General features: G+C 38.2%; 1 protein-coding gene across 12 annotated transcripts in view; it reads left to right on the forward strand.

The window, feature by feature from the left end:
* The window catches only part of LOC131690615 (unconventional myosin-XVIIIa), a 253,319-nt gene that overhangs the window by 178,670 nt on the left and 54,659 nt on the right, over window positions 1-19,990 (forward strand). For 11 of the 12 annotated variants that reach the window (XM_058976523.1, XM_058976521.1, XM_058976522.1 and 8 more), the window contains 2 exons: window positions 13,926-14,060; window positions 14,240-14,467. In XM_058976523.1, the coding sequence (XP_058832506.1) occupies window positions 13,926-14,060; window positions 14,240-14,467 (363 nt within the window). Of the gene's footprint in view, window positions 1-238; window positions 2,919-3,310; window positions 3,746-4,137; window positions 4,883-13,925; window positions 14,061-14,239; window positions 14,468-19,990 lie in introns of all 12 variants that reach the window. The other variant, XM_058976524.1, reaches the window with a different exon arrangement.

Here is a 19,990-nt window from a genome sequence, read left to right on the forward strand (position 1 = left end):
ATATCATTTCAATTATTATTTATTGCCAGCATTACATAGTATAAACGACAAATGACAGCAACAAACAGCCCTGATGTATGGTAAAATTACTTCATAAATATAAAAAAATGCTTCATCTGCATCTGAGCCTATTCGACTGGGGAATTATGAACAAGAACAACAGAAATGAGCAAATTGTTTCAATGTTGTTGTTGCAGTGCAAAAATCAACGCAATGTGTTTCCTCTTTATGCTTTCAGCGGTTTTTTTGTTTTTACTGTACGGCGAAATAATTATAACAGACTGAGCACAAAAAGATTTGGAAGTATGAAAAGTGAAAATGAGTTTATAAGCGAGTTAATTAAACACAACGTCATAAGTATAGAAACCTGAAGAAACGACGGAGTATTTTTGTTCGTTTTTCTCTTTCTCTTCCACGTTGGAAGCGCTTTTTCGGCAGTAAAAGCGAACGTTTTTGGCAGCATCAGTACCGATCATGCATTCAAGCACAACACGATCGACTAGAGTTGGACCTCAGAAGTTGTACTCCAAGCTAATCAACAAGATCAACAACTTTCCTCACAAAAGTAACAAACTAGCGGTAAAACAACAGCCGCCGCTGCAGATAACATCACCGCTACAACCAGAGCATAGAAAGAAAACACTGGTTATTGATACCGTTGGTGGGAGCAGTGAGCGCGAGTATAAACAGGAAGTCGCCACGAATGGGCATTACCATGATTACGAGAATGTAATAGTGTCACGATTACCAAGTTCTGGAGACAATAGCAACAAGCGCAACAACCGTGGTAATCGCTCGAATGCGGGATTAAAGAAAAGCGGGGGTGCTTTGATTCCTTTGACTGCAACAGCAGCGGCACTGTTTTCATCGGGATCAGATAAACACGACGAACAGTACGCTTGCTCTCTGGAAGATGAGATTTTCGAAGAATTGGAAAAGGTAGCGCACGATGAAGCAAAGCTTTGTGCAGCATTGGAGAATTTCGATAAGATCTTATCCGAGTACAATGGACATGGTTTGAAATCCAAGACGCTTAACACCACCACCCCCGTTTCACGTAGTTCCATCGAGCCTCCTAACGTCACCATTAATAGTATACCTCCATCGTTAGCAGAAGTGCAGAAGGTTGCTGCTAGTCGTGTTGAAATAATTGCACCAAAACAACGAATAACCCCACCAAAATTATTGCACAAATCGAAAACCTGTAGCATAATTGAATCCAGGTGCATCCTGAAGAAACCGGATCCTGACGACGAAACTAGACAGTCCACCGTTAGTTTGCCAAACGCGCAACTATCAAACGTCAGTTTAACACGCAGTTTGTTAAACTTGAAAGATTTGGAAGAATTTGCGAAAGCTACAGCACAACGATCTACACCATCATCATCACCGTCCCCAACACGGTTGAAAGACAGTTGCAATATGCAGACAGAGAGATCAGAGAGAGCCTCGAAAAACTACAACACCTATAAGGTTAAAAACAGTAGTGTGATATGTAGTACGGATAATTCGAATTTCCGCTCACCCAGAAGCAGTAGTTATAATGCCGATCAAATCAAAAACCAGCTTCCCCGAGCGAAAAGTGTATGGGAGCTAGGAAACAGCAGCCCTCCTAATACTCATGCGCCTGCATCCAGGACAAGCTCGGGTAGCAAAATTCCCGTTTCGACTAATTCTAGTAGAAGTAACAGTTTCATTCTATCCAATGGTAGCACATTGTCGCTGCTATCAGGTTCAGCTGCCAAGCTTAACGATTGTCGGTTAAGGTCTAACGAAACAAGTGGCAACAAAATAAGATCCAGCACATCCACCAGCTCGATCTGTACTAAACCTTTAAACGGCAAAATCCAAACTGCGGTGAGCGAAGCGAATTTACGATCTCACCCTAGATCCTATAAAAAGTCCAAAGAAAACGGAGATGAACTGCTGAGCAAATGTCTGGAAAAGGGACAAGAAATCTTGAAGAAAGTGGAAGAACTAAGTTGTGCAAACCACCACCAAAAGGGCAAAATCAAACTGACCGTGAAATCTACATTTCAAAGTCATGGTATGAAATCCAGTACCAGTAGTACGATCCGGTTGGATGCTCCGGATGAGATTGATGGATGTCACAACCCTAGACCTACGATGGCTAAGCTAAATAGCGGTGTTTGGAACAATGCTAGTAACACGAATAATAGCAGCAACAGCAGTAGTACGACAACCAACAATAGAAAAGATACTGTTTCATCCGCCCATACCAAAGGTTTCGTGACACTCAACAAACTGAATTCCAACGATGATATTAGCTTACACGGCCATAGCAAGAGCCAAAAGTGCAATCTAGTGTCTACAGCATCCTGCCCAGCAAGTACCTCGATTAATGTGAATAATTCGTCGGGCAGCAGATGCAAAAAACAACAAAACAATGTGATCACAATCTCGAGTAAGAAGCAACAGACCAACAACAGTGCCACTCAAACTAGCAGTGGAGCTTTTGAGTTAAAATCTACATCCAGTGTGCCGGTTTTATCTCATCTGACAAGTGCTTTGGGCAGAGCAAGTGATAGTAGGAACAGTGTCATGGAACAGAAAAATTACAACAATGTGAAAGGGAAAAACATCGTTAAGAATTGCATATCTAATTTTGAAAATCAGTGCAAGATCAGCAGTGCAAATGCTGGTCGTGTGATTAATAATCAAATGAAGCATGAAAGTACCAGAGCAAAATTCGTTCCGGGAAAATTGACAACAGGCAGAACATCCGCTATCGGTTCCAGCTCGGTGTCTGCTAAAGCGCCAGCGGTGGGGGAAAAGCGGTCACCCAACTGGAAGCCGTCTAATTCCACGATTTCTGTGCTGGCCATCGCACCTCCATTGAAGTCGCCGGCACTGGTGAAGCAGAATAAACTGATCAACTTGGCGGCCAACACGGCGGGGTAAGCACTTTTTCTAGTATTGTGTGACAAAATCGTTGAATTGTATGTAATAACATAGAGCGGCGTTTCCTTAACGAGTTTTTTTACAATGTTCTTTATAATTTAAAGCTTTACGTCACGGGGAAATGACGGTTTCATGAATAAAGAGTAATAAGTAAGGTAATAGATGATCTTTGGCACTACTAAGTGAAGACGCGTATTATTTGTACATTTAACTGTGGGACCACACCAGGGTTTAAATTTGAAATTTGATTCTTAGAATAGAATCTAACGCACAATTAGATGACTTATAGTTCTGCATGTTTGTCTACTATAAGAAAGTATTACAATTCTTCGATTTTGTCATCAAAAATATGATTAAAACTAACACAAAATCTCAAAAAATGTGCTAGTAAACCGGTGGAAGTGATAGCACCAATAATATCTTCGGAGGATGAGCTATTTCCGTTACTTCCAACGGCCACGCTCTTACCTGTGACATTAACGACGACGAATAAGACGCCGACGCCACCAACAATAACAACAGTTATCGTAGTACCACCTTCCCCGTTGCCACCTTCGGATGAACCAGAACAACAACCGAGCGGTGAGAATCTGAACCGCTTGTCACGCGTAAGGCCTAACGAGGGCAGTCCGAAAAAGAGAGATGGAGAAGAAGATTACGACGAAGAAGACCAACGTGTGATCGATCATCTTAAATGTGTAAACAAGAAGAATAATAGTGTGAAAGAAGAAACGTATCAAAGTGATTGCAGTGACGATTCCGGGCATATTTCGAATCTGGTGAAGCAGAATAAACTGATCAACTTGGCGGCCAACACGGCGGGGTAAGCACTGTTTCTAGTATTGTGTGACAAAATCGTTGAATTGTATGTAATAACATAGAGCGGCGTTTCCTTAACGAGTTTTTTTACAATGTTCTTTATGATTTAAAGCTTTACGTCACGGGGAAATGACGGTTTCATGAATAAAGAGTAATAAGTAAGGTAATAGATGATCTTTGGCACTACTAAGTGAAGACGCGTATTATTTGTACATTTAACTGTGGGACCACACCAGGGTTTAAATTTGAAATTTGATTCTTAGAATAGAATCTAACGCACAATTAGATGACTTATAGTTCTGCATGTTTGTCTACTATAAGAAAGTATTACAATTCTTCGATTTTGTCATCAAAAATATGATTAAAACTAACACAAAATCTCAAAAAATGTGCTAGTAAACCGGTGGAAGTGATAGCACCAATAATATCTTCGGAGGATGAGCTATTTCCGTTACTTCCAACGGCCACGCTCTTACCTGTGACATTAACGACGACGAATAAGACGCCGACGCCACCAACAATAACAACAGTTATCGTAGTACCACCTTCCCCGTTGCCACCTTCGGATGAACCAGAACAACAACCGAGCGGTGAGAATCTGAACCGCTTGTCACGCGTAAGGCCTAACGAGGGCAGTCCGAAAAAGAGAGATGGAGAAGAAGATTACGACGAAGAAGACCAACGTGTGATCGATCATCTTAAATGTGTAAACAAGAAGAATAATAGTGTGAAAGAAGAAACGTATCAAAGTGATTGCAGTGACGATTCCGGGCATATTTCGAATGAAAACAACGAGCATGAAGAAAATCTGAAAATTATTCCGGGAAAACTAACAGATAGCTTACTTGAGATATTTGAGCAAAGTAGTAAGAAAGGTACGGAAAGTGACGAAAACGGCGGGGGCCGCGTTTCAAGCCTTTACGAGTTATGTAATAGCACTGGTGCTTGCGATAACAGTGACAGTACGGCGGTCATTAGTGAGTCGAAGAAGTTGCCCAATAGAAAAGAAGTGAAGTTGGTGAATGCGACCGCTGCTGCGATTGCTACGGCGAAAACCGCTAATGGAAGCTGCGACGTTGTTGTGAGTGATAAAAATGTTGCTGCTTCCTGTGTGGAGATCATGCCGCTGTGCAATGCTGAGGTAATTGATTTGTTTCGCTTTACCTACCTGGTAGATGTCGAGCGTCGGGGTTTGTTTTATTACACATATACTTACACGACTCTTGATGATTGATGGTACTTTCTAATTACTCATCAAAAAGTCGAGCATGTTTGATTCATGTACAATATATTACGATTTATGAATGGAATTGAGTATACACTAGACTGCCCAGAAAAATAATGAATTTTTGAAAACTCAATCGGCCCACCCCTGATTCGATTTCTAGTCCCACCAGGATTTCTTGCACCAAATTTGAGGCAAATCGGACAAGTCTAGCTACCAGACAAACGTGCCTGAAGTTTGTATGAAATTTTTCGACAATTTATATGGAGAAAACCAACTAACTCGCATTTTCGCCTTCAACTTCGTCGAAGACGCTAGTCAATCCGGCTTTGTTAAAAGAAGTTATTAAAATTTTAACGATGTGATGTCTGAGTCAGTTTTCCATGAGGCCTAGCAGTGCAAGGTTGTGTATCAGTACTCGATTCCCACGAGCTATACATTTTTGTGAAATAACCGTTAGGTTTAGCTCAATAGTATGTTCAGAAGAATTGTACCACATAATACGAGTTATGTTTTGGTTAGAAAATTTTAGTTCCAACTATGACCGCATAGAGGGCGCCAACACTAACTTTTCATAGAAGAGAGATAGAATATCGAGATGTTCGGGAGAATTATTGAAAAATGCCTGTTCTACAAATTTGTGGAAGACACCTAATTTCTATCTCTCTCTGTTGAAAAGTTAGTGTTGGTGCCCTCTATGCGGTATAATGTGGAACCAAAATTTTCTAACCAAAACATGACTCCTATTATTTACTACAATTCTTCTGAACATACTATTGAGCTAAATCTAACGGTTATTTCTCAAAAATGATTAGTTCGTGAGAATCGAATACCGATGCACAACCATGCACTGCTAGGCCCTATGGAAAACTGACTCAGGCATCACTTCGCTAAAAGGTTAATAACTTCTTTTAGCAAAGCCGGATTCACTAGTAGTCTTCGACAAAGTTGTAGACAATTAAATTATCTTTCTTATTTTCACTTACAGTGATAATACGATGTGAACAGTGCCACCTAGTGGCGAAAATGTAAGCTAGCGGCTTTTCTCCATGTAAATTGTCGAAAAATCTCATATAAACTTCAGGCACGTTGGTCCGGTAGCTAGACTTGTCCGATTTGCTTCAAATTTGGAACAAGTACTCCTGGTGGGACTAGAAATCGACTCGGGGGTGGGCCGATAGAGGTCATTTTCTTCCTGTTACTCTAGTATACACTGTGGTGCAAAATTGATCAGACAAACTCAAAGTTTATGCGTTTATCTCAAAATGTTATTGTGACATATTTTTGATATTCGCCTGTAAACCTATTTACCTTATCCACGACATAAACATTTGTGCGTTATAAGTAATGTCATTTTGAAGAGCATTAATTTCAATAGTGTGCGAAATTGACCGGACAATTAATAGTAACGGTCCGGACGCAGATAGTATGAAAGGTTTATGATTACACTTAAAAGACAGTTTTTCGACAAGTGGCACCTCTTCGTTCGAGAGGTCGTTTTGATATGCTCCGATTTTGATGAAAATGTCAGCGTTTGTTTGTGCTTACGTGGGATGGACTTAGGTCTAATATTAAATTGTTACTTTGAGGGGAAGTGGGATGAAACGGGCAATGAAAATTGGCCCAAAGAAATATGTCGAAAGTTTAAAATCTCTCTAACTTTGGTATAACTTAATGAAACCTAATTCAGTTTAATTATTTTGAAAGGGTTTTAGGAAGGGTTGCGATTTGGAAACACCTTTTCGATTTGTAATCGGTATAAATCGGTATTCATATTTTACCATAAAAATGGCAATTTTAAAAACGTTATAGCTCTTCGCAACGATCTAATTCAGGGTTGGTTTGTATGTTTGAATTTTGTAGTAAATTTAGGACTATAAGTTTATGGTAATAGTATTTTGTGGTGCATTAAAACTTGCTAAATCTTATATTTTTTAGAAATTTCGTATTTTCATAATTCATATTTTACTCGGGGTTCCTTTCCAACCAATTTTTCATTAAAAATTCTTTGATTTTCAGATTTCCCCTAAGTTTACTCTAAAATTCATCCATACAAATCTACCCTTAACTAAGTTGCTACAAAGAGATGTTATGTTTATAAAATTGTTCAATGTAAAATATGGATTTAACCTTTAACCTATTTCTTCGGATCAATTTTCTATGCCCGTGTTACCCCTCTTCCTGTCAAATTCCGCCTATTATTTTTCCAAAGTCCATCCCATACATGCATAAACCAACGCTGAAATTTTCATCAAAATCGGCGAATATAAATATGATCAGTGACGAAATTTAGAAAAACTGCCTCTTAAACAGATATATTGCGCTAATTCGGGTATCTGGTGTAGTGGGCAAAAAATCGACTTCTTTTTGCCTTTCTCATATAGAAAGGTAGGGTGACCATATCAAGCGAGTGATAAACCAGGACAGTCCAAAAAGGACTACCACCCTCCATCACCTCTTAATCGATTGTGCCTTCTCCCCACGTCTTCGGCAGCTTAAAACGTTCTATTCGGCAGTAAAACAGTCTGGGGTCTTACAGGCAAAGCTCAGCCAAAAAGTCTTGCATGAGAATTCGATCACCGCGCTCTTTTTTCGGATTTACACACGCAATTCTTGTTACATTACCATCAGCAAATGTAACATGATGTTGTTGGATACATCGGCTATCATCATTTTAGCGGATGATACGAAATATTCTGAAATCATCTGTGCAGCACCGGCGAGGGGTCGTTGAAGTAAAGTAGAAACATCAACGGTCCAAAGTAACTTCCCTACTTCATTCTTGATTTTAGGTTAAGTAGCTATCAATCTCCAATGACAATCATTATCTCTCGATCTGAGAACTATGATCGAAACAACTGCAAAAACTACCATTGATTAGAAATTCCTCCAGTTTATCAATTGTTATAAGAAAATAGCGGATTGGTTGGTGTAAATAATATCAGTTTGAAATCCTGGATTGAAAGGCAATTTAAGCCGGGAAGAAACTCTAGTTATCATTGTTTCATCGGCCAGAGATTGGTCCACAACTGGAACCATTTCGATTTGTTCGGCTGCCAAATTTCCTTGAAAACGGATCACACTGCCGTGATACGCATAAGAGTCCCATTTACTATCGATTTTCTATACATATGGGACTGTTATGCTTATCACGGTAGTACAGGTCATTCACATGTTATGTACGAACGCCTCATGTTTTTCTTTTCATTTTCCACGTAAGAGAAGAAAGTTGAGAGATTAAAATAGACATCGGATTGTACAATTGAGGGATTCGAGTATTTGAAATTTTGTTTGTCGTATTTTGCTTGAGGGTGAATTTACGTTGCAATTATGGTTGCGATCGGTCATAACAGCGATCTGAACTAGAGAAAATAAAGCGAAGACTCAGTAAAGAAAAATATTTTAGGCTTACAGGGCAAAAACCAGGACAAATCAAGCGTTTTCCTTGACTTCCCAGGACACCAGGACAGTCAGTGAAAAACCAGGACATGTCCTGGGAAACCAGGACGTATGGTCACCCTAAGAAAGGGTATACAATCGCTTTAAAAATCGTCAACCTAATCCCGGCATTTTTTTGCTAGTATAGGCTTAGGTAGGAGTATGCAGTCAGGGGTTGCTACTATAAAATTATAACTTGTTTAAAATTTCTTAACGGATCTTCCTCCTTTATCCGCCGCTGGTTTCAAGCGATGTTTCAGTGTCGACACATTGTATCTCAAAATCGTGGCTGTCGATCCATTGTATGTGCAAATCGAACTGAATACGTAATATACATTTCCGCCATTGTACTGAACATAACCCGCTATGGAATGTAGTTTGGACAAATGAGAAAGGCACAATTGCACCACTAGGTGGATTAAAACAGGTTTTTATCCGCTAAATTGTTAGTATTGGACCTCCGGAATAGTCTCCCGCAATCTCGGTGGCCATTTTTCTCCCTATTATTTTAAAGAAAAGTGAGCGAATACTACAGTAAAATATGAGATTTTTCGGTTTTCATGAAGCCATTTTCCGAAACTCGAACTGGTTTCTAATTTTTTTTGGTTAATCAAGTAACTACAAGTCTAAGCTTTACAAATCTCATTGTATTTCCTGTGACAAACAATTTTATCAAGAGTGATCGTGTTCGTCGCGGCGCTCTTCGACGTGGAAATGGTTTTACGTCTATTCTTGGAACGCTCGTATGTGTGGCTATGCGTGATTGAAAATATTTTTTTCGAGTACAATGAATGTATAACTAAACCTTAACATTATTGCCTTCAAAATCGTAAAACGAAATAACTTTCAGTTTGAGCACTTTACACCAAAAACCCCCCTTAACAACTTTGCCTAAGAAAGTAGGGTGCTAACTAAATGAGGAATTCCACCGAGATTCGTCCGAAAATCTTTAAACTCGTAACCTACCGTCTTCGATTATGAAGAAACTTTTCACGTTTTATTGACACGAAAAACCTAATATTTTCTAAGTCAATCAGATCATTTTTACTCATAAACCAATTTTTTTAAATGGCGTAGAGGTTTTCCAAAACTAATTGTTCGATTGCCGTATTTTGTACAGCAAAACTATCCGAGAAAGAGTTGCAGGTAGTGATGCAAATTTTTATTTTCAGTTCAATCCACCCGAACCATGGCTCAAAATCAAAACCTCCCTTAACCGTTATGTATCCGACGCGGTACCCGGGTACCTTTTTAGGTTTCAATTAATGAAATTCCCATGTTTTATCCATAGCTGGAAATCGAAACTTTGTGACATCTTAGAACTTCACCAAGTCAAGCTTTTGGGTTAATAATATTGTTGATATAGTAAGGGGGGAGTGAGGAGGGGCTCTTGAATTTTTTTACTACATAACAAGCCGACGTGGGTACCCGGGTACCCACAAAAGTGAAATACCAATAACTACGGTAATTTCCAACCGATTTTGATATTTTTCGGTGTTTTGGATTCGGGAACTCATCCACTTTTTGATAAAAATGAATCGGGTTACTTCATTCGATTCCCGGAAATCCGGATTTCCGGAAACATGTTCCAGTGTTGATGATTTAAACATTACATTACCTAATTTTTTTCGAGCATCCAGTTTTTTTTTAACAAAGGTTCCAGTTTTTTTTTTTTGAATAAAATGTTGGCAACGCTGGCCATAAGGTACATGATTTTCTCAATGTGACTGTAATGCCTTTATGGACAGTATATTCCGGACAGAGTACTTCAGTAGTCAATTAATAAAACTACATTTGTTTTTTCATAACTTCTATTACTTCAAACATTTGAGAAACTCACAAAACATAAGTTTTGTTTAGGTAAAATTGACGATGTAGCAAGTGGGCTCTGAGGAGAGACTTTTGAATTTTTCAATCCCTAACAGGTTGACTGGGGACCGTAAAATTGAAATACTTGTAACTATGATAATTTTAATCGATTGTAATATGTTGATATGTTTAAAAATCCGGAACTCGATGATTTCTTGTTCTTGTGTCTTGTACGAGGAAATTCGAATTTCAAGAGATTATAATTTGTGGATTTCAAAATTCTTGGAATTACCCCAAAAAGATTGTTTATTATAACCATGCGACCATCTGATTATGCGACCACGGTACGTCCTTCACGGAGCAAGTACGCATTGAGGCGTAGTGATGAACGACTTTAGTGTGTTTGCTGATAGTTCTTTACCAACATTATTTTTATGTTAATTCAAATTTTCTCCGTTTCTATTAGACATAAAGCGCTGTTTCTCGTTGTCAACCTCAAGTAATATGAAACGCATTATCCAATGTGTTTTTGTTGCAAAACATTTTGTTTTGTAGAAGCTGTGGGCGATATTGTGTTTTTGAGCATACTTTGTAAATTTTCTTAATTTTGAACATGTTGTGTAATTTAAGGTGGTTTTCAATCTATTCCGCGAATGATTATATTTTTCGATAGGGCATGAAAATAGCTTTCAGTATCCATATAGATATTACACCTATCCATACACAAAAGTAATTTTTTAAATCCTTTTTTATAAAATATGCGGTTAGGGTAAGTTGGCGGTGACGCACTCATGTTAAGTTGGCGGTACTATTTACAGTGCAAAAATAGTCATCAAATATTATTTCTGGAATTCACTCCAAAGTAAGAGAAACTTTTTCTTGTGTCTCTCGTCAATGCAGGGGACAATTATTTCGGCCAATTGTCTGAAGAATTTCGAAAATTGGCTTTCGAATACGTAGTACGCGTCGAAGTCAAAATAATGGGGTATTGAAACTAAAATGTAATGAAAAGTGTCGAATATATACAGTTTTATTGAAAAGACAATCGGTACATTTCATACGGAGCGCTGATGTAATCGAATATCCATTTGATTGCTTATTTTCTTGAATTCCGCCAACTTACCCCATACATACCGCCAACTTACCCCGGGGCTGGGATAAGTTGGCGGCTTTTCCGCGTCACATATTTTTGTCTCTAGAAATGAAGACAACGTCTCAAACATTTTCATAAAATTCAGAGATGTTCCCTACAATCTGCCCTTGCATGCGACGTGTTCTATTTTGCAAGATCTACCAAAATCAAAGCGGTAAAAAAATGAAAACTGAAAACACCGCCAACTAGCCCCGGTCTTCCCTATAGCATTGGCTTGTTAAACCAAACCAACTTACGATTTCATTAATTCTCATCAGCTTAATCCACAACTAGGGGTTTGCTCAGAAACAAAAATAGTGTTTTCGTTTTTTTTGAGCTAGCGTCAACCCGGTGCTAGCTTAGTTCTGTCACCAAGTTAGTGTCAGATTCTGATGAGACGAAGTCGAAAAGCAAATTCCATAACTAATTTGATAAAAATATATTCATTGTTTTCTGGTAGCTTTCAAATAGTTTCCAATATCGCCTTGAAAAGTTGGAAAGTTGCAACCTATTGTTCTTAGTAGAGTAATGCGAATATCTTATGAACAGGTCGAAATAAAACAAAATAATTGTTTTTTTTAAACAAAATTCAAAATATCTCGAAAACTATCACATTTTGTAATTTTTTTTTTGGATTTGAAATGACATTTAGAATCATATTCTATGACAAAATTACAGCTTTGTCTATAGATGAAAATGAAAATTCAAAACACGTTTAAAGTTATTGTTGGAAAAACATTTTCCAGTTTGTTTCTCCATGATGCAATGATATTGAAAATGTTTGCTCTCTTTTAAGGCTTTTATTGACAGAGAATAAAAAAATTAACGATTTTGTGATTCTATTTTTTAACATAAATGGCGTATAGACCCATATTCAAAAAGAAAATTATATTTTTGACTGCAAATAGTATGAATTATAAAAATATGTCAAAAGTTGTTGTTAAGAAAACTTTTTTATTGAAAGCTTCTCCATGCTCCAAATACACTAAAAAATTTGCTTTTACGTCTTTAAAACGATAAACATTAGATTTTTGACATTTTATGATGGGGTAACGTGAATAACTTTTGAAAAGAGCATAATTACAGGAATTAATTGTTTTTGATGGAGCAAAATTCCAAATATCTCGAAAACTATCGGATTTTGGAAGATTTTTGTTAAATACATTTTGATTTTAAATGATTCTTAGAATTATATTCTGTGATAAAATTACAATTTTGTATGTCAATTAGTATGAAATTTTAAAACATGTATGAAGTTATTGTTAGAAAAACTTTTTTACCGATAAGTTGTCCATCATGCAATCACATTCGAAATGTTTCTTTTCTCTTTAGATTTTCGTAGACAAAATAGAAAAATTAAAAAAATGGGTTTTTTCGCAATTTGAATTTTTAACATAAATTTTAGTTTTTTTGAAAAATGACACAGCATTTTTTTCAGTGCATATTTTTTGAATAGAAGTATTTATACCCTGTAACTCGTTCTCAGATAGTTTTGCTGTATAAAATACAGTGAACGAACAAAAAAATTTTGAAATTTGTACACGTAGAAACGTTTACGCCCTTTTGAAAAATTGTTCTTGTATCAAAATATTCCAATTGCCAGAGAATATCATGGAGAATCATACACCGAACACACCTGCAAAGTTTCGTTCGAATCTACGATGGTCATATTTTGCGGTCGGCCGGTTTCTCATGGAATCCCTCAAGTACAAAACATCTTCACCTTGCTTCTGTGCGGTCATTTTATAATATTAGTTTGTTTTAGTTTTAGGGATTTAGCGTCAAGCCGGCACTAATCTATTCCGGCATTAAGTTAGTGTCGGTTTCTGATCAGACGAAGTCGAAACGCACCCATGACTAATAAGTTAGGATTTGTGTCCTTCATGCACAAAGACTGGTTTTACCAAAAATTTTCGCCTTGGTGAGAAATTTTGGTGTTTACCCAATTTTTCTCCTTGGGGTGAAAAGCGATTTGAGATGTTCATTTATTTGATCATAAAATAATTTCTTTAAAATATGCAACTAGCCTTGGACACAAATATTTTTGGTTTCTAATTGGATTCTCTCGTTATGAAGTTTTTAGTTTTTTTTTTTGCATATTTGATGTGTTGTGATAAATATTATGCAAGAGTCACTTAACGTGCAAATAATAATATATTATGTGAATTAGTTACTCTTCTAGAAAAATGAAAGAAAAATTCTGTTAGCATACTCATTTCCTACCCCAATAAAATAATCTTCTTCATATTTTTTTCAATCATAATAAAGTCAATCAAATTTGTTTCTAGGGTAGTCATTTCACTCGTTGCGATTTTCTGCTGTTTTTTTTTTTTTGAAATTCGATGGATTTTTGAATTTTTAACAGTTTACCAATAACAATCAGGAAAAAACATACTCCATCAAAAAATTTCAAAGCTTTATTTAACTAAATTATCTATGGTTTGTTATATCGTTGAAGTCATTTGAGTGCTTAACACAAAATCAAAGTTTCTTGACAAAACCCGACAAATTCGATATTGTTCTATTGCCTCCTAATTTGCAATATCATTATTAAAACCAACTTTTCCATCATCCGTACAGGTTCTGTTCCGTTCGGGAGTTCTCAATCAGCTGGAGGCGAAGCGAGATGAACTACTATCGGGCCGTATCATTCAACTACAGGCATACTGCCGTGGTCATTTGGCCAGAAAACGGCTAGCGCAGAGACGAGTTCAGGTAACTAAAACATTTAATGTATCTTACGTAATTTATTTCACCTCCAACAACTCGTGCATGAGCGGATATGACCACTGTTTGAAAGCGAACGATACCTGATGAACTTGGGAGAAGATGTACTATTTGGCACCCATAATTGAATTGAATTAAAATTCGGTCTTTTCTACTACTTCGCACAGGAACTCGCGGTCAAATGCATCCAACGTAACGTACGAGCTTTTCTAAAAGTTCGTGAGTGGGCCTGGTGGAGATTGTTAGTAAGGGTTACGCCTCTGTTGAATGTGCATCGTACCGAGGAGCAACTGAAGATTGCGACCACCGAACTACAAGTGCTAAAGGCAAAGCTGGACAAAGTGGAAAGCGAACGGAACAACCTGAAGACGGAAAACTCCAAACTGGAATTGCGAGTAAGTTTAGAATTCATTATATTATCTTCGATGCTTTTGTTTGTAAATCTGTGACTTTTCCATACGGTTTCTACTGGAAATTAATTATCAAATTTTCCTCCGGATCTTCCGGGTTGTTGTGGTGCTTGGAACGAGGATTTTAAAGGTTCCATAAATCGATTTGATACGGTGATGTGATTAAAAATTGAAACAATCCAGCGTATATTTATTAAATATGAACAAATCGCAACATTTTTTAAAGCAACTCACAGAAGATTTCGAAATATGACCTTATCTTCTTATGGTAATAGTAAGAATTTTTAAGTACATGTGTAAAAATTCAGTTGAAAATCAATGGCAGTAGGTGTGTTGATTAGTGCGTCCGCATCATTTTTGCCAAAACTGCAATTGCATGTATTCAAAATACTTGTAGGCGTTCAAAGTTATAGCGTTTTCGTTTTTACTGATTCCTGATTCCTGAATGAGTGTAATACCGACTACACCGGTGTAGTGCACTGTCAAAAACGGAATCTGATGACGTTCATTATAAACATCTACATTAGTGTACTGGACATTACATTTACATTTATGATTTAATCAATAGATTATGCTTTGGTGTAAAAATAAAACTGTCAAATATTTTCCTTTCTTATCTGAATAATGTTAAAAGTGCTAAATTGGAGAAAAAGTGTTTAAAACAATGTGTAACAATGTGTTTAAATGTCTTTTCAATTTTTTTTTATTTCGATTATAGAGGTTTTAACCTTAAGGTCATTCGTCTCTTCGGGTTAGAAAAATATCTTATGAAACATTTCTAACCCTATGTGCGGGGTCGGGACTCGAACCCAGGTGCGCTGCGTACTAGGCAATCGATTTACCAATACGCTACGCCCACCCCCTCTTTTCAAATTGATCTATTGCAAATAATTGTGAACCCCTAATTTTATGAAATGTTACATGTTAAACAAAAAAAAGGGCACCTTTAAACTATGCTTAAAGCGCCGTGTCCAATAAGCAGATTAAAATAATAAAAGTAATATCTTTAACAAATAAATCAACTTGGTGAACTATTTAATTTTTATATTTCATATCTGGGTTCTCCCAGAAGAGCCGTAGACTAAATATTAAAATTTAACGAAACAAGGCGACTTCTCCTCCCGAAAGTTCAACTGCTAGTGACAACATAATTGAATGTTGTGCTGACAGTCTCATGGCTCATAGAATTGGAGAGAAGGGAACTTCGTAAATTTATCTCAACCGCCAACTAACCCCGGGCTCCCATACTGTAGAAGACGTTTGTGATTATCCAGTCCATCCTCAGTAACTTGACATTCTTCTCTGCGACCAAACTGGGTCGCAGAGAAGAATGTCAAGTTACTGAGGATGGACTGGATAATCACAAACGTCTTCTACAGTATGGGAGCCCGGGGTTAGTTGGCGGTTGAGATAAATTTACGAAGTTCCCTTCTCTCCAATTCTATGAGCCATATGGCACTGTAACTCGTTATGTACCTCAAGTAATGCGAAAAACAGTTTCTAACATTTTGTTTTGTAAAAATTGTGGGTGATATTGTATTTGGAGGGGGTGGTTAGAAGGTGGCTATAAGAGTCAGGGGAGGGAGGGTGGACAACGTTAACAGGGGGGAGAAAATTATTAACTCAGTTTCAGCCATCGGGAGATCAACAACATAGGTTACAGACTCGAACGGCTTCATCAGGAAGAATCATGTACTGGAACGCCGGGTGGTCCTCCTCGAGTCGGCAGAGGTTCCTCCAGTCGATGCAAAAGTACTTGTCAATTATTTTTATTATTGGTTTTTATTCCAAAGCAAGAACATTTTATATTGTGTATCTCGTCCATTCAGGGGACATTTACTTCGGCCAATCTCCTGAAGATTTTTGGAAATTTGCTTTTGGTTATGGAGTATGATTCGAAATCAATATGCAGACTGTAATGGCAAATATTGGGTAATGCACAGTGGGACAGTACGATTATGTATGGTTAGTAGGGTGGGGTACTGTTGTGTGTGTATAATCCATCTCCCCCTGACCGGCACACAGTGGCATGACGAATGACAAAACCCCAAAAATCAATGTCTCGTGATTCATTTGCAAACACTTATTTTTCTCTCAATAAATTATCTTAAAATTTTACGAAAATCGGATCAAAAATGAATTTTTAACATGTAGTTGAAGTAAGTGATGTCGAAGATTTCTGTTATGCAATTTATATGAATCTTTCACACCTTCGAACTATATCGCGATATCTCAAGAACCACACTGTCGATTGGAGTAGTTTTGATTTTTTTGGTAGGAAGAATGATTATGTTAAACTACAGATTTAAGCTTTTTGTACAGAATTTATTTACGTTGATTCTGCATCAAGAAAAATTGATATGATTTATATTATATGCCTTACAATTTTTGAGATGGTCTCCCAAAGGTATCATGAATCTGACTCAAAATTTAGTGTTTCAAGATATACATGCGCATTTTTGCATCGAAGTTTTTTATCTATACGTTTCTGTAAAATACCCATATGAAGACGCACTGTAGCTCATAAATCTTCTTCCAAATTGGTTACCTAAACAACACTTAAATTAGTGAGGGGTCGTTCAAATACCACTTGGACAAAAAAAACCTTCATTTTTAGCCCTCCCTTCGATAAGCGTGGACAATTCCTGTACCCCCTCCCCCTTCCTATGATGTCCACGTGGAATTTCCTTTTCTTTTTTTGGGTAATTCAATAAAAAATGGGTTTTTAGAATTTTTTTCTATGTGTTAGACTACTATGACGTAGGAAGTCTTAAAGTGTTACACCACTGCAGAGCACGAAAAAATAGGCATATTTCGAGAATTTTTCGACCGGAAATCTAGCTCCCGTAATGTTTGACCTAGAGCCAAAAAATAAAGTTTTTCTGATTCCTTATGTCAATAGCAAGCGACGACGTAGAATTTTTTCGATATTTTGATTTTACGCGAAATGGCTCACTGGAGTGAAAAAACGCCGGAAATGTCATAAAAATCCACACAAAATTGTTAAATAAAAAAAGTTAAGCAATAAAAAAAATAAAATCGTACGTACGTCGCTGGAGAAATCAATTTTGAATATACACTCAAGTTTTTTTACGCGGTATTTTTACGCGATTTTTCACGCGGATTTTGAAATTTACGCATAAGAGATCGCCCGTAGTTGCTACTCCGTTATTGACCAGAACCAAATTAGGTTGCAAAATGTTCATTGGAACAACATGCTTGGGAATAACATGATGAGCCACATTGTACAATCTATTCTGATCCCTGCATGCTGATCAATACCGACGCCGGCTACGTCCGAATGCAGATCTTCTGGGAAAGGAGGGAATGTTAGTCCGATACATGTTGCTACTAGAGACCGAGGAATCCTCTGCATCTCCACATGTATCACGGGATGGGGAGAGTTGTTAGTAAGTGTGCCAATAGCGTTATCATGTAATAATTACTCTGGGCAGCCGGCTGCCGAGAATTTGGGAAATTTATCATTTGTTGTATTAATACGATTAGCAAAATATGCACCTTGTACTCCGGATAGCCGGCTATAAGGAGCACTGCTTATATATTTTAATAATATTCAGTCACACAACGAATTTTTTCGTGGTTTCTATCGTGTCGGTGCTGATTTAACCCGGCGATCGTTTGAATAAAATGAGGAATCTTATACAGAAGGTTCATCAGAATCTTCCACAGCTATCGCGGAGTTGGTGGTTTTGAAGGGAACAGGGTCTAGGATTCGCTCCAAGCAAGCGATGCGTCCTGTATAGCATAGTTTATTAGGTAGTAGTTCAGTTAGTTTTCGAGAACACGATCGCTCGAAAAATAAGATCTACCGAGAGTATCCTATGTTTTCTAAACCAAAGCATTTTCACATCCACACAGCCGATCGTGGGAGTATTGCCTAGAAAAGCTAATCTTATCTGTGTAATGGGCCGGATCACTATTTATTGCGACATTATTTGGACTAATTTCGCTATTCCTTCTCTACGATATATTTTTTGGGTTGCAAACTACCGAGTGATAAAACGTTATACAGACAGAGAGCTATGATAGCTCTAGATGTTATAAATCAACGAAAGTGTTTCCTATTTCTAATATCGGATTGTTTGTGAAATACACGTATACGAATGATCATATCGAACATTGAAGGGAAATACAGAGGATCGTTAACCTGATGCACGGGCTTGTTACCAATAACGGAACTTGAAATTAGATTCATTAAAACAGACGCGGCGAATTTTCAGTACGTATTGACCCGCGATCATCGATACTAGTCAAATTAAAGTCTTATTGTCGCTGATTTCCGAACAACTTTTACGGTATTGTTTTCTCGGCTATATCGCATACTCTCATTCTGCTACTATCGGCAGAACGATGATAGCTCCCAGTCGTCGCCGGTCTAAGGACCAAATATCATCAATAGACTTAGACTCGCGTGGAGGCATGCGATAGAATAGAAAACTAAGCAATGAAAATGACAGCAAAACACTTATTCTTCGTGCTGACATTACTGAAGGTAATTGCCAACCGGTCCCCGATCCCTCTCGCGAATTGTCAATGCTCAAACCTTATACACGATTGAAGTCATCATTCCACTCAAATAAGGCCATGTGTTTACCTAAAGCACATTGAGTGCTCTGTGAATCAGTTCCCCCGTTGGTAAAACAAACCCTAAAGAAACATAAAAAATAGTTTGCTCAGTCCAAAGTAAAGTTTGCCGACCGGCAGATACGTGTTCCCTTACAGCGCCATCACATCAACGAACACCCAAAATTTACATGCGATAAAATATCTGCAATCCCGGCACTTTCCTCGCTGGCTTTCGCCGAAGTAGTTCGTAAAGTTTCCCAGAGTTCCGTTTACTAACAATTTTTACCATCTCAACTAACGGACTGGAGGGAACGTTACGATTCAGATCGTGGATACGGTGGCGGAAGTTCCGGCTATGACCGGGAGCGTCGTGACTACCGCAGCGGCGGTGGTGGATACGGCGGCGGGGGTTATCGCTCCGGCGGCAGCGGTGGTGGTGGCTCCGGTGGATATGGAAGCCGTGATGATGGTGGTGGATATCGTTCCGGAGGCGGTGTTGGCGGAAGCGGTGGATTCCGCAATGGTGGCGGAGCCCCACGAGGACCCCCGAGGATTGACCCGGCTACAGCGAAGACTGAAACATTTGAGGTCGATGCCGATAAGGTCAAGTTCATCATTGGGCGCGGTGGAAACAAGATTCGTGAGATTCAGGACCGCTGCCGGGTGTCGGTGCAAATAGATAAGCAGCGGAACGAGAACGGCCAGAACAACATTACGGTGATGGGTGACCAGTCCAACATCGACAGGGCGCGGGATATGATCGAACGTATCATCAATGACGACCGTGACCGTGAGGAACACCGACGCGACTAGGACAAGTGCTGCTAGCAGCGCCCCCACTGGTCGTCCTACGGGATGTGCGCGTGTGTGCGTGCGAGCGTGCGTGTGTCGTCTATCGCTTAGAATTTAAGATAAAAACTC

The sequence above is a fragment of the Topomyia yanbarensis genome, chromosome 3, assembly GCF_030247195.1.
Source record: "Topomyia yanbarensis strain Yona2022 chromosome 3, ASM3024719v1, whole genome shotgun sequence".
NCBI classification, from domain to species: domain Eukaryota; kingdom Metazoa; phylum Arthropoda; class Insecta; order Diptera; family Culicidae; genus Topomyia; species Topomyia yanbarensis.